General features: G+C 30.8%; 2 protein-coding genes across 5 annotated transcripts in view; one reads left to right on the plus strand and one right to left on the minus strand.

Moving 5' to 3' along the window:
- LOC145280075 (dyslexia-associated protein KIAA0319-like protein) overlaps positions 1 to 17,603 on the plus strand; it is a 572,614-nt gene extending 555,011 nt beyond the window's left edge. For both annotated transcript variants that reach the window (XM_080131771.1, XM_080131772.1), the window contains exons 19-22: positions 1,622 to 1,767; positions 4,916 to 5,038; positions 9,229 to 9,414; positions 14,019 to 17,603. In XM_080131771.1, coding sequence (XP_079987897.1) covers positions 1,622 to 1,767; positions 4,916 to 5,038; positions 9,229 to 9,414; positions 14,019 to 14,167 — 604 coding nt within the window. In that variant the 3' untranslated portion in view covers positions 14,168 to 17,603. The remainder of the gene's footprint in view (positions 1 to 1,621; positions 1,768 to 4,915; positions 5,039 to 9,228; positions 9,415 to 14,018) is intronic.
- The window catches only part of LOC145280076 (uncharacterized), a 112,106-nt gene that overhangs the window by 55,384 nt on the left and 33,208 nt on the right, over positions 1 to 23,514 (minus strand). For 2 of the 3 annotated variants that reach the window (XM_080131774.1, XM_080131775.1), the window contains exon 6: positions 21,693 to 21,751. In XM_080131774.1, coding sequence (XP_079987900.1) covers positions 21,693 to 21,751 — 59 coding nt within the window. Of the gene's footprint in view, positions 1 to 19,545; positions 20,739 to 21,692; positions 21,752 to 23,514 lie in introns of those variants that run through there. The other variant, XM_080131773.1, reaches the window with a different exon arrangement.

The raw sequence follows: 23,514 nt of genomic DNA on the forward strand, positions 1-23,514 counted from the left end.
CACTTGTTTTGCGTTGGCAAAAATGTGTTGATTCTGAAACCTTTGTGTGCCTTGAAAGAAATAATGTGTGAATTGAACAATGGAGTCCCTAATGTCAGAAGATTCATAAAAAGAAAAATGTAGAACAAATAAATAACATCTACATTCCAACTTTTGATACTCCCCAAATGCCATACACAGATTACAAGCCTAAAAATTAAAAAATGATTAACAAATGACAAGAGTAATGGAATTGATATGTAAACAATAAACTGTAAAATATTAAACCAATCATTGAAGAATGGCATACTAAAAACAAATTTAACAATAAAAAAAGAAATTATACTAAATCGATTACACATAGGCCACAAACATACAACACACTTTTACATACTGGAAAGCACCAAACCCCCATAATGCACAGCATATCAGAAACTCCGCATTAAGCTTATATTACTAGACTGTGTTGACTTTATTCCATATTGAAAGAAATACTATCATGAGTTCAGTCATAAAGATCTATTCAACAAAATAGAACCACTCAAAATAATAGACTTTCTAAAAGGAATAAACCAAACTCCCAAACTTAGTGTACACAGTTACACACCAAAACTGTAATACAGAACCTGAGCAGCAAATTACCTCATTCATTCTGAATTGAATAAACCACAACAAATAGTAGGTGCAGTATTATATAAGACAACCAATTCACTCAATAAACTAAAAATAGAACTCTGAAACATATACAAAATAGCTTCTCACAAAATTTGCATGACTGTAGAATTGTTGATGGGTTATTAAGCATAAACAAACGAAAACAAGCAAACCTCAAGTACCAAAAATTATAAATATGGAACTAATTAAGTTAAAAACGAAAAAAAAAAAAACTTTTCCAAAAGTGTGGAAGGAGATGACAACATACACGAATGATAAAATACTTATGTCAACAAATTTCAAAGAAACAATGGAAATCAGCTGAAGAAAAAAAAAATCTAATTGTTGTTTTCAAAAGTAATAAATAATATCAATTTGATTGTTTTTAAGTTGAATGAAAAAGTAACTATTTTCACATGAGTTAGATTATTCTTAGATATTGGACAAATATCAACACAAGCCAACTGGGACATGTAGAAATGAGATGCATTTCGATATATTGGTTGTATGTAATAAAAACTAATGCACCAAAGGAAAAACAAAATGTCTTTTATGAAAACAACAAAAAGATTCATTTGATTTCCTAGACCAGAGGTGGGCAACCTTTTTCAGTTTACGTGCCAGAATCTGACAAATCAATGACAAAATTCTTCAGCATGCCAACAAAAATTTTTGAGAACATATTACGTGACATCCTTAAAGATGTCTATGAAGAAAAACACATAGTAACATGTGATTAATCACCATTTTTGTTGATTGGACGATTTCATTTTTGTTGACTGGACGATTTCATTTTTGTTGATTGGACGATTTCATTTTTGTTGATTGGACGATTCCATTTTTGTTAATGTGTGTGAAAGGTGATACTGTACAAATATGAAATACTTTAGTGTATTATTGTATAGATAATTTCATCTAAATTTCTCTGCAGAAAATGTTTTTTTTTTTTATTTACTTCAAAGCTAACGATTGACTTTATTTGTTTCAGTCTGAAAATGGTCTTTTATGCTCTCACTGTGATGAAAGACTCAAAGAGTTTCAAAAAAGGCATCGACGTGCTGCATAATCTTCGACCAAAACTGTACAGTCAGCCTGATATATTTGAATATCCTGTTATTAGTATAGACACCTTAGGTAAGTTTCTCATTCTGGAACACTTGCATAATTATCATATACTGTCATGTTTTCAGTAGTGAGCAATCAATACACCAAATAAACGTCTTTGATATAAATGTCACTTGTCTGTTTAAATGTATGTTTGTATGTCTGCCTAAAACTTTCGACAGAGGCAACGGATTTTCACAAGATCGATATCGTTTTGAAACTCGACTTTTCGGATGACAAATATTAAAAAATTGGCTAAAAGCATTAATTACTTCATCCTCAACTGGGCACATTTCTCCAAGGAGGGGTCGCTTTTTTCGCCAATATTTTCGAAAATCATCTCCTCTTTTCAATTGACTAACCTTAATTTAAACTTTTGTCACTCCCAGTTTGGTGATGGACGCAACGGCAAAAATGTCTCATTTTTTTTTTTTCACATTCTTTTCCTCCTTCGTGGTACGGGTTCGAGCCTACCTGCCCACTACCACTTTTTATTTTGCTCAACACACACCTCCAAACACCCAGGCAATGCTGGGCACCCAGGCTAGTTATACATAAGTGCTGTTTTTTTAATGAATTTTTCACTTCTCATCATCGCAGTTTTGTCTAGTGGGCATGTATCATTTACTTAGATGACTACAAATTCCAACAAATATGCTTCATATAGCGTAGTTAAGGAAGGTAAATGTATTTGTTTCCCCTCGTCAGAGAAATGTTAGAATATGATGTCCAAACCTCCTCTCTATATTTTATACATGGCATCAGGCACCTGGATCCCGGCTCGTCATAAAATTTTATTTTCTTATTTAAAAAGAAAAATTGATAAATTTACCTAGTTTTTGGAATATAACATCTTCATTCTATGATTTGTCTATAAAAGGAAAGAATAAAGAACAGCTAACTCTATAATCCCTATTTTCACATCCATATTGTTTTAAAACTATCTTGACTTTTTATTTACATGCTAAGAATTTTTCATTTGATTTAAATGCATAGAAATAATGAAATATTTACTGAGACGTTGTTAATAAAACTTAGTTTGTGATGGCTAATTCCTGTTTCTGTCAACAAAAAAGTGTGCTAAGTTCGGATCTTTGCATATCTATCACACCAGGAAGTATATCAATTTGGTTGCAAAACAACTATTTAGTATGTTGCCTTCATGCAATGGCATATTTAGTATGTTGCCTTCATGCAATGGCCTTTCTTGCCACTACTGGACTGAATTTGTAGAATATTTTTATGGTAAGTTTACTTTGTGTTTGAATATTAAACAAAACAAAATTGTCTACATTCAACTACAATAATTTTCAATAATCAAGACTGCTGGTGACATTCTATTTATTTTTTTTTGTGTGATTTAAATTGCTTGCAAGAAAATACATACAAGCACACTGAAAATTTTAATGTCTCTTGAAATCTTTGAAGTCTCAACAATAGCTTCAAAATAAAAAATTATACAAAATAGTGGTAGAAACCCACTCAATAATTGTCATTGCAACTTGAAACCTGTAAAATGAAACTTAATTATGCTAATTACTTAAATGTATTTGAAAACATAATTGTAATCTGTCCAAATTTCCTTTAATTTGATATGCTATAAGCCATATTTTGTTAATTTCTTTGAATCATGTTGTGATGGCCATCGTGGATTTCAGTCGTCATCTTTGATTTTCCTGGTTGCCATCTTGGATTTTTCATGATGTGATAACGATAATGTCCATCAGAATAATACTTCCTATGATGATAAAGCCTTACTTACCATTTTTCTTAGTTATTTTTATGATGTTTCTACTTAAAGCCATTAAAATGAAACGGAAATGTGCTAATTAGTATGCAAGTTACCAAGTGAGATGATCATAAATAAAGCTAACCGAACTTTTATGGTATTATAATATGTTCAAAATTTCACCATAATATCTTAAAGATATCTTAAGGTACAGCTTTTTAAAGATGGGTTAGTCTGTAAATTGTGCAAATTTCCTACCGTTTTCCGTCACAAACTTATATGCATTTGAATAGGACTGACTTATGGCAAAATGTCCAGTGAACCACATATTTTTTGATACTTGGAATAGTCATAACTCCATTTCTAATGGACTGATTTTAAAAATCTAAAGATATTATTTCTTTATTTTTATGCTCTTTTCAATAATGCTTGATTTGAGTTTATTTGATCTAAAGAAAAATATAGTGTGGTTTGGCTACTGTTAGGCAGACTGAAAAAGGACAAATAGAATGTAAGTCTTGTAAATTGTTAAAAAGAGCAGATAGAACGTTAGATTATTTCTAGTTTGTTCTGAGACGGACATAATCACATTGAAACACCGGTTCTTATTAGCAACATTGAACCTGGTCAGTAGCAGATGGGTGACCATCTAGGAATACTAGGTACTATGTAGGAGGACGTTGACACCTCCTTACAAAAACTGCAAAAACCTAATGTTATCTTCTGACTGGAATATGCATATGACCGGGGTGAACATGAGTAAAAAAAAAAAAAAAAATCACTGGGGATCGATTGCAAATTTAATATTTGCATGAAACTTCCTTCTTCGGGGAAAGCTGGTTGATCTCAGACGGTTTTTCTGAAGTGGACACATAGATTGCAAGTATCTGCTTAGGAAAGAGGTTAATTATTTGAGAATGATGGACAAGATGAGAAGTTGTGGAATGGTTACTGGCAGGGATATGTTTTGATCTTTCATACAAGCTTTGTTTCCTTCATTCTTTTACAAATAACACTTTGATCCTATGATCACGTGTCAGGCACTCAGCCCACGAGACAAATATCCGTTTGCTGGCTGCTCATTTTGTGTAAAGCAAGCTATTGAGAAGGTCAAAATTTGGAACGAATAATGAAGGCCTTTTGGCTAGGAGCAAAGTGTAGTCTCTGTTCTAATATTATACTTCATCTTTTTTGTTCTTGGTCAGTGAAGGAGAAATCCTTCCAGACTGGGATAATTGAAATTATTTTTCCAATCCAGAGTTCTTCTTTTTGGGAAGCTGGATTTTCCCATCCACCCCACATTAAAAATGAACCTTGTCTAACTTTGCCCACATAGGGAGGCAAAGTTAATAAGGTGCATCAAATTGTAAATGAACCTCGGCAAGTTTAAACAAGACAAGCAATAATCATTTTTTTTTTTTTTCTTTTTTTTTTTCTTCAATATTTTAGTTTGTCAAAATAATTGTTCTGGCCATGGCAGATGCGACCAGCACACGAAACAATGTATGTGTGAAGCATTTTGGATGCAGGATTTTATTCGCACAAAATTACTTCACGGGGAAAATAACTGCGGTGAGTATATTGAAACTATTTTTTTTTTAATTGAATTTTTTTTTAATTGACATATTTTTTTTTTAATTTAAAAAAAATTGCAACAAATAAATGGGTGCTTGTCTAGAATTTCCCCTACATAAAAATAAAAGAAAAATCTGTATGATGCTCTTGGTTTTAATGGTGAAAACTTTTTGACTAGGAACTCTCTACTGATATTGCACGTCATCTTTTTTTTTATCATCTGTCAGTAAATGTGACCAATTGATCGATTAGTTTTATTTTTCAGAAGAAAAAAATCAAATTTATGAGAAGTGGCTGTCTCGTATCATCATTTTCAAAACCTCAAGAAAGAACGGGAAATTACTCAACAGTAATTCAAACTTGCAAGATTTGTTGTAATGCCTATGAATTCCCATTAATCGCTTACATATAATTTTCTTTGATTAAGTAGTTGTATTTTTACAATTTATGTGATTTTATTTCATCATAGGCTCATACATAATACAGATTTTTCTCATAAGTCTGATTAATACACATCTTCTATTATATAAAGGAAAGTCGTCTGTGTATTTGTGTGCGTTTTTGTATGTCTGCTAAAAACTTTTGTCATTTATATCCGACTGGGTTGAACCAATACCATCTGAAAGAGCAATATCTCGGATGCATAACATGTGAAAATTAGAAAAAAAGATTAATTTTGTGGTGATCAACTGGACCATTTTTTGAAAAGGGGGCGGGGGTCATGTCGCTGTTTCCACAAGTCGCGCACACTTAATTAACTAAAATTATGTTTAACAAGATTATTTTGCAACGTCATGATGTCATAAGCACTTGTGGCTGTGTGTTTGCCTGTAACTTTTTGTCTTCTTTCCCCACTTTCGTGTTTCATTTTCAAACCTGGCAACTGCTAATATTTTTATTTGTTGTTGATCGCACAGGCACTCCCTGCTATTTTGATTGAAAGAAAAGTTATTTTATTTTGGGAGGTGGGGTAATATATAGGTAACAAAAAGTGCTCAATATCCAGAGAATAGTTTGTTCTCTTCGTATCCCTTCTACCAAAATATCTGGTGGGGAAGTTGTCATGTACTCATTTTTTTTTTTTGGGGGGGGGGGGGGGTCATTTTCGTGTTTTTATCTGTTCTTTTATTTTTTAAATTGTTGTGGGGGTAACGATGGAGTTGACGTAATAAAAGAACTGTCAATACTGTTAGTATCGCAGGTGTGTCCAAATGGAACTTCATGTCAACCCGGGCAACGCCAGGTATCCATGCTAGTTATAAGTAAAAAATTCCAAGGCATACTTGAAGTGATCTCATCAGATGATTTCTTTAAAAGTTAACACAATAAGTTTTTAAAAAAATTTAAGCGATCTAAAATAATTAAAACTTGTCACTACAAGTTAATTGTTGATTAATTTTACCACAGACATCACTTATGCGTTTTTTTAATATTTTGTTATGCTTAAACTATTTCCGAGCATTAAACATTCATCTAAAGTAACCCTGGCTCAGGGGACATAACTCTAACATACCTGAACGCCAAATTTGAAAAAAAAAAAAACATTTTTGTGAGTTTTTTTTCTTGTTCAATTGACGTCACTATATTTATTGCATTACATCTTTTTGTTTTGAAACTCTTCTAAAATTCTATGCATTTGTGCAATTTAATTATTTTTCAATGTCAAAATAAGACCACAGGAGAGGATAATCTAAAAGAAAAGATTCTACTAAAGTAGGTAAATCTTATTCAAACGAATAATTATTATTATCATCAATTATTAGAATAATAATAATAATAATAATAATAAGCATAAAATGTTATTTAAGGAGCCTTTTTGCTCAATTATTATATTATAAAAATCAAATAGTCTTGCTTTAGGTGTTTAAACCGTCCATCCAGTTTACAACTTCCGGTCTGAAAAATTCTGCACATGCATAAATAAGTAAAAACAAAGTGATGAAAGCTTATTTTAATCAACAATTTTTCGCGTTTAAAATATGCAAATAAAAACAAAACTATAAATCCTTTTTTTTTTTTTTTACATCAGTATTTTACAATTTTTATTTGTATTTTTCATTGCAAGTTTCCAAACAAAACAAATATGTTTACAATTTAAACTATTTCAAAATCTTTTATATATTTTGTAATTGACAGTTTTAAACTTAAAATTACATCAGCTTACTCAGTTATTAAAACAGTGTTAATAAAAAGAAACTACTTAATTATCAACACAACATTTAACTTTCTTTTATACATGGAACATAACAAAAAAAATCGTATAATAAGTAACTGTTACTGAAGGCAATAAAAGTGACATCTAGTTAACTTGTTGGTTAAGAAAAAAACGAAGAAATTAAAACCATTTAACCGGTAAATCCCATTTCTCACTGTAACTGTTAGCCTTGACTGTCGTACAGACGGTCGGGTTTCAATCCTGGCTTGAGGTAGTTGCCTGTCTAGCCGCACTGATGAGCTGTGGAACAGCGAAACAGTACTGTATGTGGATGACTATATATATATGAGCAAACAGTTAATAAAATATGTTAAAAACACTTTGAAATGAGTTAAAAACATATTTAATCTAAAAAGGAAACACTAGATAAATGGATAGTCCTTAATCCGCAGAGTTTTGAAGAAATACTCTCCTTCTCATCAGAGGGTAGGAATTAGCAAAATGCGGGATCGTATTTTGCATGCAGAAGTATTTGATGAAACAACAAGTAAGTCAAAGATCTTACTTGAAAACAAAATAAGTTAAGCAGAGGGAATATGGTAAAGAAAAGATATATATATATATATATATATATTTAGAGAGAACATAAATTTAAAACTGTAAATTATATTTTTACATGAATTTATTGTTTGACAGGATACTCAAATAACAATAAATTCATGTAAAAAAAAAAAAATATATATATAATTTAGTCTTAAATTTGTGTTCTATAAGAAGCTCAATTTCTTACCTTGGTTGTATTGAACTTTATTTGGTTGGAATTACTATATAAATATTAATATTTATATTTCGCTTTAAGTTTACAGCTTATAAACTTCATTTTTACTTGATATATATATATATATATATATATATATATATATATATATATATAACTACTTAATTTACTCACATAAAATTAATATATGAAAGTATAGATTTATGCGTAAACTTGAAGTATTTACTTCAAAAGTGCTCAATACGTAGGTAGAGCTAGTTAGTAAGTTATAAAATGTATATGGCGATTAAGCTACACTGAATATTCCGCGTTTCATCCACTCTAGGATTCTTCAGGCTAGTTAGTAAGTTATAAAATGTATATGCACTCACACATTATTAAAAAATTAAGCATGTAGTACTAAAATCCCATGATTCGAGACTATGGGTGTAAATAAACCACCTTATTGTGAAAATAAATACCTTATATAATAAAAAAATGCAGAATGTAACTCCGTTTTACTCTGCTTGGAGGGCTACATTATTTTTCAAAACACTGAGGAAGCCTCATCAAGTAATAAAATAGCTGGTACTTTTTATCATTTTTAGGTGAAAACAATTGTATGCTGCTAATAAAAATGATTCTTTGGTGAATTTGTGAGAATTGTATTCTCTTACATTTAACATGGTGTATATTATTATTATAAAATAAATTATAATAAAATAATACATCAAAATGGAGACGCAATGCAACATTGTGATTAATTAAAAAGAAAATAAGAAATGATGACAATAAAATCAAAGTTTAATTTTATCAACTTTTTAATTGGATCAAACGAACGTTTGTTTAATCAACAAACGAGAGTAGAAAGTCTCATAACTCTCACTTCCCTTACTTTAGTCCTTGCATTCCATGAGTGTGTTTCTGAATTAAACAGAAGAATTGCTGTTTTCTGATTAGGGCTATGACAAGAGAATATTCTTTTCATTAATTTGACTCTTGAGTATATATCAGTTAATCTTAAATCTTTTTAGATAGTGATGTGGTTCTGGATTGATTAACTGGGTCGGATATATACTCGAGAGTCAAAACAATAAGAATATTCTCTCGCCATAGCCTTATTTCTGATTCAGGAACTATCCATCTTACACTTATCGTTGGCTGCTTGAACTTAGAAGTTTTTGTTTTTTTAAAATAGTTTTTTACATCAAGTGGTTTCATGCCTTGTCTGGAGTGATGTCTATAAAAATAAATGATATTAATTTTTCTTTTCAGATTGGAGTATTTTATATGTTGTCATCGTGTGTTTCTTGATTGTGGTTGGCACTGCAGGAATTAGTTGGGCAATTTGCTGCTGTTGGAAAAAGCGCCGGTGCCGATGGAAGGCCAAAAAACGTAGTAAATATTCCTTACTTCCACAAGCAGAATCAAGCAAAGACAGCCCAGATGGATATTCCAAAAGTAAGTTTCATTGTATCGACATGGGATGAGGGGTGGGTGGGTGGTCTTAAATTCTTTCTACAAGCATTTTTTTTTTTTTTTTTTTACTCATTTTCACCCAAAACAAAGCATATTGCCACTTGGAACATAAGGGGCTACTATTTGGGATTGTGTCTAACTGAGGACTGTGGGGAGTTGAGCAGCAAGATGTCTGTTTACATTACATTTTAAACTTTTGCAGGTTAGTACAGTCAGGGTAGCAGGAAATAGGGAGGAAATTTTAAAGTTGAGCAGTCTGAAGGGGAAAAAAATAATATTAGAGTAGAAGGCTTTCCAGCATCTAGGGATCTCAACCGTGTAGGGGTCGGATTTTGGTGCTTGTCGGGTTAGTCAGGAGTGTCTACAATGAAGGGGCACAAGTGCTATGAATTCATCAGCATACATTCCATTAAAGTATTTGTAAAAGAGACATAGGGATGCGACATTGCAGCGATGGGTCAGAGGTTGAAGCTTGGTTGATAGTGCTGCACCTATTAGGTTGGAGCCTCTTTTTTGGATCCTGTCTAAAAGGGATAAATTAATGATAGATGCACCAGCCCAAATGTGGCAACAATATTCCATTTATGAAAATCAGACAAATCTATAGTTATGGCTAGCCCAAATCTAACAAAAAAATCATGGATAGCTTCTATCCTACAAAATCAGTATCTCATTCTGAATAGCCGTTTTATTTTGAATGTTGAACCATGTTTTTAAGAAAACTAAAAAACCGGAAGTGACAATGGGGATATAAGCGTAGAATATACATTGAAATAAGTGGTGCTAAGTCCATAAATGGTGATTGTTGAAGAAGCGAGCAGAAGATAAAAGTAGTTGAGGGGGAAAAAAAAATAGAGAGCATTAGCTGCTGACTCCCTCACCCCCACCTGCCATCAAATAAATTCAGAAATAAATCTTTCTCTTCACATATTTTTTCTCTATAGATTTTATTTTTGCCTTTTTTTTTTTTTTTTTTTTTTTTTTTTTTTTTTAAATAAATAAATATTCCAGTTTCAAGTTTTCTTTAACTTTACTGATTTAGACATTATTTTATATGAATACTAGCAGGCTGTCCGGTAAATATTATATTTTAATTAATACAGAAACTGAGATGCGAATATTATGTTTATTTTCTAAACAGTTCATTTCTTTTAAATAAAAAATTAAAAAGGTACTTGTACAGTTTAATCAACACATTAAAAAATGAAAATATCGAAAAAAGGTTATATTGTACGTATCCGTTTTGGACTGAAGATCTCAAAAAAAAAATTTCATTTAATTTGATCGAGTAGTTTTTTTTTTGTTTTTTTTTTTACAGCGGAAAAACACGTTTTTATGAGAGCGTGTTGAAGTCAGCCATTATGGAAATTTTTAACGCGCTACGGGGAGATAACTCCGTGTAAAGCGCCGATACTCCCTCCCCATCTTTATTACTAGCTTTTCTTCCTAAAAATCGAACCTTTTGCTCGGTATCATAAATTGTTTTTTCGCTGTAAAAAAAAAAAAAAAAAAAAAAACTACTTGATGAAATTAAGTGAAGTTTTTTTTTCAGATAACTTTGTTCCATAACGGATACATACAATTTAAACTTCTTTCAATACTTTCGTTTTTTAATGTCTTGATTGAGCTGTACAAGTACCAAAAAAATACTTGAGCTGTGAAAACCTAAAGACAGCAAGCTAAGTACGATAACCATTAGACCAGCTTGACATGATCTTAACAAAGTGTTTTCAAGCCTACTTATTCTTAACATAAAGAAGCTGTCATGTTTCACGGCAGCACATGCACATTCGTGAAACAATTGACAAACAAATAAAAATCCAATGACTCCCAAATATCAAGTTTTCAATTTTAACTCCTTAGCAACCCTTTTTTTCCGAATGAAAACTGATTAAAAAGTTTTACACATATATTAATATCCTGTATAACAAATTTCAAATCTGTAGATAAAAAAATTCGAGTAATATAGGTTAAAAAGTGTCCTCATGCACACACATTTTCACTTTTATAGCTATACTAACAGGCCGCCTGGCGTTGCCTGGTCGTAAAATATGCATAAATATTATATTTTAATTAATGCAAAATTCTTTATTATAAACAGAAATATTATAGGTATTAAATGTAATGTTCAATTTAAAAAAAAAAATGAAGTAAAAAAAAAAAAAAATAGAAAGAAGCTGAAACCTGTGCATGCGAGTATTGTTTTTTCAAAAGAGTTAATTTCTCATAAGTAAAAAAAGTACTCGAGCTGAGATCGAAGCCAAACACAGTGAGTGAAGTTACATTACACCAGCTTGACATGATCTCAGTTGGTTTTTAAACCAATTCGTATTTAAATATATTTTAAACCAATTCATATTTAACATAAGTAAGCTATCATTTTTTACGACCGTGCATGCAGAGTTGTGAAACAGATAAAAACAAATAAAAATCCAATAACTATCATGTACCAATTTTTTAATTTTTACCCCTTAGCAACCCCCTTTCTCTCTCTTTTTTTTTTTTTTTTTGATGAAAACTGATTAAAAAGTTTTCCACATATCTGAATACTCTATATACCAAATTTTAAGTCCGTAGATAAAAAAATTTGTTGAGTATATAGGTTGAGAAATGTTTTCACACATACACAAATTTTCACTTTTATAGATGTACAGATTAGTGCAAAAACTGGCGAAACCGGTTGTGACAATCTTGCATATTTACTGATCCAAACGACTTCCTGTTTTGAAAATCATCGGAAGTAAGCAGTGTTACTTACTCTGAAAAGCCCAACAAAAATGTAGATCAAAACATAATATTCAGAAACAGATTTTTTTTTTTGTTGAAATATGTTTAAGTTACCAAAAAAAACATTTTTTTTTTTTTTAAATAAATGCTTATCTACAGAAAATATTTACACAAATAATAACTGAAAATATCTTTGTAAATATAATAAAAATTTAAATAAATGGAAAAGAATGTTTACTTAACATAGTAAAAAAAAAAAGAAAATTTTCACATATATTAAATAAAATAAAGGTAATGCAAAGAAAATGCAAATTTGCCCAAATATAATTAAACGACATGTGTAAAATAGCGAGGGGGGGTATTTATTTTAAGTAACAACTTTTACTTCTAACAAGTTTGAAAACCGGAAGTCGTTTGGATCAGTAAATATGCAAAATGGCTACATTTAATCATATTTGACGGAGAATGTTCACTTGTTGAGAATAATTTTAACTTTTATTATTATTCAATTTTCTTTTTATCTCAGTGCATCAAAACCTTTGTTAATCATGCTTTTATTTTTTTTTGTTTTCCCTAGAATTAACTGATATTTCAGAATTATAACCTGCTCCAGAAGTTGCCTTCTCCTCCTGGTGACTATGATTTTTAACAGCCCCCCCCCCCCCCTCCATGGGTCATTCACCTCGATTATAACTTTAGTCATTTCTTTGCACCTGGATAGCATCAAATAGGAAATATAAAAAAAAAAGAAGAAATTTTAACTTGTTTTTAAATTTATTATTTTATTTATTTATTTTTTTTTTTTTAAAGATGGTACACTCTATTGTGGGTTTTATAAGTTGTTAATGTTTACTGTTGTGGAGAAACCCCATTTTGATTTAAATTCATTTTTCTTGTTCTTTTTGGGAACATGTCTTTTTTTTTTTTTTTTTTTTTTCATAACATCATTTCTTATCTCTGAATCTTTGGACAAAAATATTTGAAAAGTTTTTAATGATTTTCTTTTTATTTTCAATTAATCACTACTTATCAAGGCTAAAAGCCACTTAAAAATATTGTAGTTTACAAGGAAGCAGTTCTGCAATAACTTGTTCCGAAAATGGAAAGTGTTTAGAAAGAAACCGTTTATGGAAATGCGCATTTTGATTTTTTCATAAACAAGTCTGACAGTTGTTAATAATTGAAAATTATCTTAAAAACTAAACTTTTTAGCTTGTTAAAAATGGGAAAAGTTTGAAACCGTTGATTTAGAATAAGTGGTTTATGTCAAATTGATGGTTGAATATTGTTAAATTTGTGCTAATTTTTGCATTAAATATTATTCTTTATTAATCCCTAACTGTGTATCAAATGGATATCATAATACTTAGTTTGCTGCAACTGACCATAAAAGACCATATAAAATTTCAGCCAGATCAGCCCAGTAGTTTGAGAAAAAGTGGAACAGACATACAAACTAAGAGAAATAGAGATATTGTTGTGGAGACGCCCACTAATTAACATAGGCGGATGAGTGAGATATATAAAGGTATCAATCACCAATACCGAGGGAGTTCGACAACCGACCACCAAATAGGCAAGACGTCTATATTGCCTCCAGTAAGACATGCAACATGCCGGAATATCTCCAACTGAAGTATATCTGAAGACATGTAAATATGTATATAACTTTTCTTCCTAATATATTATTGTTATGCCTTTACTTTCGTGTTCTTGTTAATTATTTGTGCAGACACAACATATATAGATAGAAATATGCAGTTGTAACTTTAAAATTTTCATTTGAAAGTTTTTTTTTTCAATAAGCTCAATTTATTTTATCATTTTACTGAACTTGTGCATTTTTCTTTACTTCTCAGCTCGCTTGAAGACGTTCAGCGGGTCATTACATACAGACTCTGTGATCTCCAGTGAAGAAGATACATTATTTATAAACCACAAAAAACCCAATGGACAAATCCGGCCAAAAAATGGAATCACTCAACACACAAGAAACCAAATGAAATAACATCAAACTTCTCAAGATCCACCCAAGACAAAGAACACCAGGGAATGGCAATATTAGTAGGGGAAAAAAATTGTACAGAGTAAGAGATGGGGAGTACTCACTTTTTATTTTCCCATGACTTCATAAAAAAATTTAATATTTGTTTAAAAAAGAAAAAAAATGGAGGCTGTATGGAGTATAACACTGAAGGTTTTTAGGAATAACATGACCAAATTTCTCCTTCTTGTCCCTAAACTTATATATAAAGTGGTGGGTGGGCATATACAGCGTTTCTCAACCATGTGTGCTGGCAATCTACATCATTGTTAACACTACAGCAGTTCCCGGCCGTAAACTATTCCTGTATTGTTGACCTGTACATAAAATAAAGATATATATCTGCTGCAACCAACAAAATGGTGGCAGAACACAAGGGAGAGAACTGTGTTCTTTCTCGTGTTTGGCCAATTAGCAGCTGATCTCAACAAACACACAAATGTAAGAATAGGATGGCAAAAATATTTCAGTATTTTTTAATTTAGTTAACAAAAAGCAGAGTAAAGTATTTTGTTTATAAAAAAGAATTAAAGGTGGTTCTTCATTATTGTAGCGAAATTTGAAAATTGAAACCAATGCTATCTATTGAATTGTCATGTCACAGTAATTAAAATATCCAAAAATTATGAAAAACGAAATTAGTAATTAAAGAAAATAGTTTTTTGGAAAAATTAGCAATGTTAGCTTACATAATAACTGAAGAGCACGCATATTAGCAGGGAAGGTTAATTCATTTTTTGAAAACTGTCAAAAACTTGAGTCAATTCCAGCAATGAGTTACTTCCTTCGTGTTTACGTTACACGTGACGTCAAAATAATTTTTTTATTGAATCATCGAAATACGTGTTTTATATAATATTCCAGAAATATTTAACTAATTGTGACATTACAATTAGATAGATAACATTGTTTATTGTTGAAATTGACAAAAACAGTAAGTAGTTATTGTTTTTTTTTAATGAAAACTAATTTTTTTCAGCTGTCGGATTTCACTACAATAACAAAGAACTGAAATAAAGTGGTTGGTTATCCCGAAAAGCAAAAGTTTTGATTCTTTTTTTTTTTTAATGAGGAGCAAAAATCTTTTTAATAAAAGAAGAAAAAAAAACGTATTTGGTAAGACTGTAGCCATTCCTCCTGTGATAATTCCCAATTTTTTTTTATGCAATTACATGTAAACAGTCTAAAAAAAAAAACATTAGAAAAAATTCTTTCTAGTGTGTGAGGATCACATATTCACATATAAATTTAACAAAATGATCGCCCACTTCTGAACCATCAGGCATAACGAACACCTTTACTTCAGCCCAGATGATTTTTTTTTTAATGATCGTTTAAAAAGCTACTTGGTTTGGAAATGGGTGATTATTATTACTTGGTGATCTGGAAGTGGGTGATCATTTATGTTAAATCTATATGCAAAAGTAGTTTCCATTCTAAAGTTCAAAATATGTTTATTTTATTTCCTAAGACTATTTACATGTAATCACCTAAAACAGTAGAATATAATTTTTAGGAGAATTAGTATGAAGTGCAGGGTTTCAATAATACCAAATGATTTTCTCATCCTATTCTTATACAATTTAAAAAGCATATGATGCATTTTGGACTAATATATATTATATATATGAAAATGCGTATGGGTAAGTGTGTGTGTATGTGTGCATGCATTAATATAATTGGTTGGATAAATGCTTCTAATGAGTTTCATTTGATTTTTAAGGCAAGCAACGTTTGTTTCAAGCAAGGTTTTTTGTTTTAACTGACATATTAAAAAAATTTGCCATTTTTTAAAAATTTTATTTCAATTCCCTTTTTTTATTTTATTTTTTATAATTCTGATTTGCATAATTGGGCTGGAGGAAATTGTCTTTTTTTTCTTCTGTTGATCTTCATATGTTTTTATTAACAAAATTGGTTCGACAAATACATTTTATACAGAATTGTCATGGATTTTTATTTTAAATAAATTTTCATTTTAAGACCTTATTTCAAACAAATATATATATTTTTTTCCATTAAATTCTCCTCATTTTCCTTACGATAGCCTGAAAGAAATTCTTTATGCTACTCTGAAAGTAGAGTACATTTCGGTGCCTTATATATGTAATTCTCTATTCATTGGCTAGTTGATTAGCTTTCTGATTGGTTAAATTATTGTCACTCCCAATATGGATTTTTTTTTATTTTCGTCTCCGTTTAAAGAAAATTTGAATGTTTTGGTTATCACTACGATTCTAATTTCCACTTTACTTCTGGTTGCTGCTTCGTTTTTAATAGAATTTTTACGGTATCTTTTGTATATTAAACTGTTTGGCGAAAATACAAAATAGGTAAAGAACTCCCCCCCTCCCTTTCTCCATGTTAAGAAGGGCTTTGCTAAATAATAACTTTCATTTTTTTGCAGACTGTTATCCTCATCTCCATAATTGTTGTTTCACCACATTTCAACCAACTATTCCTCTGGCCATCTTCTACTTAACTGAAATGGGAGAGAAATACTGAGTCTTAACTCCTCAGTAATCAGTGCTTTCCATAGTTATTGTCGTCTCCCCACGTATGGTACGGACTCAACAGTGGAAGACCAGATTAAAAAAAACAAAAAAAAAACAAAAAAAAACTTGGATTTATAAGACCAAAGAAATTCAATCTTGATCGCCCTTCGGAGCCCGTGGCACAGTGGATAGAGGTGTGGAATCTCTACGGTTCCACAAAATAAAGGCTTCAATCCTACCCAAAGCAGGTCAGAGGATTAGTTGGCCAAAACGTGTTGAGACAACAACTACTATGGAAGGCAGTAATTATTGAGGATATAGTTAGGATTCAGCATTCCTTAACCACCTGAAGAAAGCCAGAGGAATAGTTGGTTGAAACAACAAATAGGAAGATGAGGATAATAGTCCAAATAAATTTGCAAATTACTCATCTCAAAGGATTAAAAAAAAATAATATATTATATATATATATAATGTTATTATCTAGACAAGTTGTTAACATAGCAAGGAGAAACCGGAAATGGAGTGTAAACTTGAATTATAAAGATAACTAACCGTGTGGCCATTCAGTCTGCATGTTTAGCAATGAAAATTTTCAAGTGTGATTCTTATTGTAGATGTCTTTGCATTCTTACAAGTAATTTTCTTAAATTTTTAGAATGTTGATTTTTTTTTGTTTTTTTTTCTTCTAAAAGTTTAAACCAGATTTTTTTTTATGATAGTTTATAAAAAAAAAATCTTTAAACATTACAATCATGAAAGATTCCTGTTGTGTATTTTTTAAATAAAATTTTTATTCAATAAGAATTAACTAAGATTACAACATAATTATTTTTGAATATCTAAAATAAATATTTTGAGTTTTTGTCCAGAATTTCACCTATTTAAAAAGAAAAAAAGAAAAATCTGTATGGTATATGTACCTGTAATGAAACGAAAATATATTCCAAAAATTACATAAATTGATGAAATAGTTTTATTTTTACAAGGAAAATTATTTTTAAGTGAATAATGGAATTCGTAAGCATTACAACATAAATACTGCAAGTTTGAATTATTCTCCAGTTATCTCCCTTTGGTTTTAGATCATTTTCAAAATGGCGGACAAGACAGACGCTTTTCTGTTACCCATAAAATTTGATTTTCTTATTTAAAAATAAAACTACTTGATTAATTTACATGGTTTTTGAAATTTGATACTTTAATTTTGTCATGAGTACATACATCATACAGATTTAAGCATCTTGTATGATTTAAAAATAATGCAAATTATCTATTAGAAAATATAAATAATTATCTTTACTGAAATAAATTCTTTGCTAATTTAAATATTTTTTATGTGTATTAATAATAGCTTCATTCAGAATTAAGACCTAAAATATTTTCTATTGTCTTTTGAAATGGTATTGCCAAATTATTGTTTATTTCTAATGTATTTGTTTTTGATTTTTTTTTTTTTAGTGATTTTCACTTTAGATTTTTTTTTTTTTCTTTTTTGACAATTCATTTTTTTACCAATCTTATATGTAGTTAATGAGGAATAAATATAAAGGGCTCAATTGTGTTTGTAAGAGCATATTTATTATGGTTAATGATATACAGTGAAAGTTTGATTAGCCATTGATACCGGCGGTTTCAAAATGTATGGTAAATCTAACCCAGTTTGGCTAAGAAAATAACTACAGCTTCGTTTAGTTTGCTGACTGAGGATAAAGCTGTAGTTATTTTCCTAACCCAACTTTGAAAATCAAATTTTCACTGTATAATCATAATATCTGTACACACATATTTCTTGGTTTAAATATTCTAGTTTTGGAGTTTTAGCTGGACATGCAAATGAGTGGCTTTGATAGATAAATCTAAAACAAGATATTAAAAAAAAAAAAACGTTTGATATTCTTTTAAATTGAATATATATATTTAATTCTCACAGGAGAATATAATAAATTTACTTAAAGCCATTTTTTTTCTTTTACTTTTTATAATACTACTCCATCTTGGTTATATATATATATTTTGTTTCAAATTTATTATTTTCTTTCTTTCAAAAATAATTTCTCCATTTGTTGCAGAATTAATGAAAAATCTGCAAATCTTCATTTAACTTGGCCATTTTCTTGTCTTTGAATCAAACCAATTGAAGATGAGAACCAATTTGTAAAAATAATCTTGTTTTTATTTTTGTTTGTTTTTTATAAAGTTCTGTGATGATTGTGAAGTTCTGGAAATTTAATTGTATTATGTTTGTTTGTGTTCAAGCGCTGAGGGATGGTGACATCTCCCCCCCCCCCCTCCCTTCCAACCTCCTTCCAAAAGGTTAATTTCTCTAATTTTGAGCTGTTCATTCTCGTTCACTTGTCACTTTTGTTTAACAATTTCACCTGTATACCGTTCCAAACTTTGTGTTGCTCCGTCTGTGTAATACTATATTTGAGGAATATAAAAAAAAAAAAAAAAAAAAAGACCATATCATATCTGTGATTTTTTAAAAAAATGCCCACGATGAGCCGAAAGAAAAGGTGAAAATTAAATATACTGAATAATGAAAGTAAAATGATTAGATTTCAGATGAAGCCATGATCTTTTTTTGTATAATTAAAAAAAAAAAAAAAAAACTTTGCAATGATAAAAGCTCATTTATGGCAATTTCATTATTTCCTCTGGTTCTGAATTTTATTTGCTGGTAATTTTTTATGAGAACTTCAAGTATGCTGTGAATTTTTTTTCTTCTGTTATTTTTTTTTTTTTTCTTTTTGATCATTAAATATAAAATCATTTGAACAATGGCCAAAATATGACTTTCTTTTTTTTTTTTTAAATTTTTTTTTATTTTGTAAAAAAAAAAAAAAAAAAAAAAAAAAAGAGAAAAGCAGCTTGTGAATGTGACATCATACCTCAACCAAACATTGCAGCTCTTGTTTTATATAAATTATTTTTTTGTCACAATTTGGGCCAGGAAAAAAAAAAGTTTCCCCTACAAAAACTTTACTGGTTGTTGGTTTTTGTTGTTGATTATGACTGTTTTTACCTGACAAATCTCCTGCCATCCTCAGGGTATGGAGAGGGGAGATGATCTTCCTCAACCCTCCCACCCTCACTCACCTCCTTCAATTTTGTCAGATACACAAACCTATTTGATGGGGGGGGGGGGTCAAACAATTTTCCTCCCCTCATTTCCCCTTCAACCACTCACAGACATTGTCTTTATCTCTCTTTAATAAAAGGAATTAAAACAACAACAAAAAAAAACTTCCCATTGCTGATGTTTTTTTTCTGCACATTCCAACTGAAATAAAATGACTAAAAAAAATAAAATGTGGAAAAAAACAAAAAAACTAAAAAACAAAAACTTTGTTTGGATTTTGTTTCTTTTCGTACATATGTATTTAAAAAAATTTCTTTTACTTCAAACAAAGAGAAGCAGCAAGCAGGGAGAAATTCTTAAATCTAGCAGTCTGAGTGGAAAAATTATTAGAGTAGAAGGGACCTCAACAGTAAAGGGGTGGGATTTTGCTGCTTGTCAGGTTAGTTGGGAATATGTAAGTAGAGGGGGTGGAATACAAGTGCTATCAGTCCATCCGTGCACATTCCATTAAAGTACTTGTAAAACAGGCAGAGGTTGGGACTTGGCCGATAGTGAGGAATCTGTTAGATTTGCGACTCTTTTGGACTCTCAGAGCAAGGTACCAATTCTCAGGTATGAGTAATTTTCTGCCCCCTTTTTGCAGCAATTACTAATGAATCGTAACTTATAAAGATCACAAGCCACTTGAAGATAAGTTAATGAGATTTTTTGATGAACAATTATATGAGAGGATTGAGTACACTGGGGAGAATTTGAGTACTTACGAGAACAGCTTAACGGGTATTTGACATTTTACTCAGACAACCATGTTGTAGTCAAAAGGAAAGTAATTCTGTGATATCGTTTTCCATACATGGGTGATTCTTGGAAGTTCCCTTCAAGGTTTTTTTTTATGCAGAGGATGAAAGAAAAGTTCTTTGCAATGGTTGTAGATGGAGTTCTTGCTGTGAATATTCTACAGAACGGAGAGGGAAGAGACCAATCAAACACCATGAAAATATCGAGAGAATAAACAAAATCTTGCAACGGCTGTGTTCTCGAATTGGAATATTCAAAATTGATGCAGAAAAAGATTTCATACATAAAGAATTAACCCCCCCCCCCCCAATTTTTTTATTAGGATTATAGTTTTTTTGTTTTTTTTAAGGGATATTATAGCCATGTATACATTTAACAGCATTTTAGGTTTTTATATATATATATATATAGACTTAGCTCAGATGGTAATGAATAAAGCTGAGAGCTATATGTTTTCATTTCAATTCTAACTGATTGCACTGAAATGTTTTTTAACTTTTGAAATCCCTACAATATATTGGGTACAATATAATAATTAATAGAGAATTGGATCTATAATAAAGATGGAACCTGCATGAATTAAAATATAATATTTAAACATATTTTATGAGCGAGCAACGCCAGGCAGCCTGCCAATATGTATATATAAAAAATATCTCCTTTCATCCTGTTAGGCAAAAGTTAGTAAGTAAAACACTTTCCTTTTTAACCCCCAAACAAACAAAATCATTTCAAGTAGCGAAATGATTTTTAGAAAGAGATCCTTTATTCTATAATAAAATGCCAGTGGTGTTTTTCAGATTTTTTTTTTTATTACTTATTTATATACAAACGATTTATGCGAATATTTTAAATAAATAGTGTATGCAAACAATGGTATATTCTTTTTCCGGCATTTTTTTTTGACAGGTGTGTAAGTACAATACGGCATGCGAAACAAAAGTCCAAAGCACAAAAAAATTCGAAACCTAAATAAGTACCAATATTTTTTGTGTCATTTACTTTAATTTGAAAAGTGTGAGTACGAGAGGAAAAACAAAATACTACCGCCTGTATTCTTATCCATTTTTTTTTTTAAGTAATTGCCATAAATCTTTCTTTAAATAATTACCGAGTACGTTTGAGTTGTAGCATGTTTGAATCTTCCATCAAATAGTTAACTCTGTCTACCTGAAAAATAAAACAGCAAAATGTGTTTGTGAATGTTTCATTTAACAAAAACAAACCTCGTATTATTCGGATTGCTGTTTTCATCTCGAGTATTACTTTTCACAATGTAAAATGTAACTTCCGACCCTCTCCAGATGTATCTCGTTAAACTCGGGAATCCGTACAGAATTTCACATGACCCTCTTTATTTAATCCAGTGTTAGCATGGTAATAAGTCCTAAGTACTTCACGATTATACTGTGTCACCTGCACTGAGGATTGAATCTTCAACCTCCAGAAGAGTGTAACTTACAAGTTGAGTTTTATCAAATAGTTTATCTATTATGTCACGGGTTCTTACAGACTGTTGTAGATTAAATAAATAATAATTCCATGGATATTCACAAGTTAGGAACAATGTAATAGAAGGACAGGGGTTGCTTCAACAGAAACGTGAAAATAACACTCACTATGAGAATAATAGTCAGAATAATTCAAATTATCAGTCCTCATCTCAAAAATTCAGAAAATTGAAATTAAAACTTATGAAAATATGTAAAACTAGTTAATTTACCAAACATCACTTGAGTATCAAAATTATGAATGCTCTTCAATCCGCTCTTTTATTAGTGAAATAGTTTAAAGACTATTCTAAATATCCATTCACAAAGGTAAAACATTATCTTCTTGTCAGGTTTTCAAATCACACTAAGTGCACTGAATGAACAAAAATACCTGAGCAGTCTTGTCTACATTCCCCAGTATGGGCACCCTAGGCAATTAGCAATAAGTTAACCACTTCTTGGAAAGAAAGTGAAGGTTAGGGGAAGGTAGACTAAAAAGAAACATATTTCATCCAGCAGCAACAAAGCTGCTGTCAGACTAATTTCATTTAGAAAAATGCTTCCCAGCATCAAATGATCATTAAACAAAATAGCTCAACTTTGTCATTAGGTTTTATTATAATAAAAAAACATTGTATTAAAAATTGAGTTTATATCTCATAGGATTAGTGAATCTTTTGACAAAGGCTTCCTCTCTAGGGCAATTGCATATCAAAAACCTTCGATAAAGTATGGCATAAGGGCCTACTTCACAAGATTTCCAGCTACGGTATAACTGGAAATGTTTTCTCAATCATTAAATCATTTCTCTCTGATAGGCTCAGAAGAGTAGTGGTTGATGGGCAGAAATCAGAGGCCCTCAGTATTAATGCTGGAGTCTCTCAGGGATCCATCCTGGGCCCAACTCACTTCCTGATCTACAACAATGATCTCTTAAATCATTCGTTGACATCTATGCTGAGGACACGACCATCTATGGCAACACATTAAAGGCCGTAAATGACAAAATTCTCTCTGATCTTGAGCGTGTGGTACAGTGGGGGAAGAGGTGGCTGGCTACTTTTAATGCATCTAAAACCAAGCTTCTATCTTTACATCATCAACGCTCTGATCCCCATCTGGCATCAATTGAAATGGATGGTTCTTGATTAGGGGAAGCTCCATGTTTTGATAAGCTTCTGGGCTTGACCTTTACTCCTGACCTGAAATGGAACACGTACATCAAGTCTGTTGCCAAGGTTGCTGGAAAAATGGTAGGATCCTTCTACTGCTCTAGAAGATATCTCACTGCTGATGCAATTCTCTATCTATATAAAAGCCAAGTACATCCAAGGATGGAGTACTGTTGCCACATCTGGGCAGGAGCTGCTAAAAACAGCCTATCCTGCCTTGACAGAGTACAAAATAGGCTTCGTGGCTTAGTGGGGGATGCCCTTTTCT

The sequence above is a fragment of the Euprymna scolopes genome, chromosome 7 (genome assembly GCF_053919585.1).
Source record: "Euprymna scolopes isolate OS-2025 chromosome 7, ASM5391958v1, whole genome shotgun sequence".
Classification (NCBI taxonomy): Eukaryota; Metazoa; Mollusca; class Cephalopoda; order Sepiida; family Sepiolidae; genus Euprymna; species Euprymna scolopes.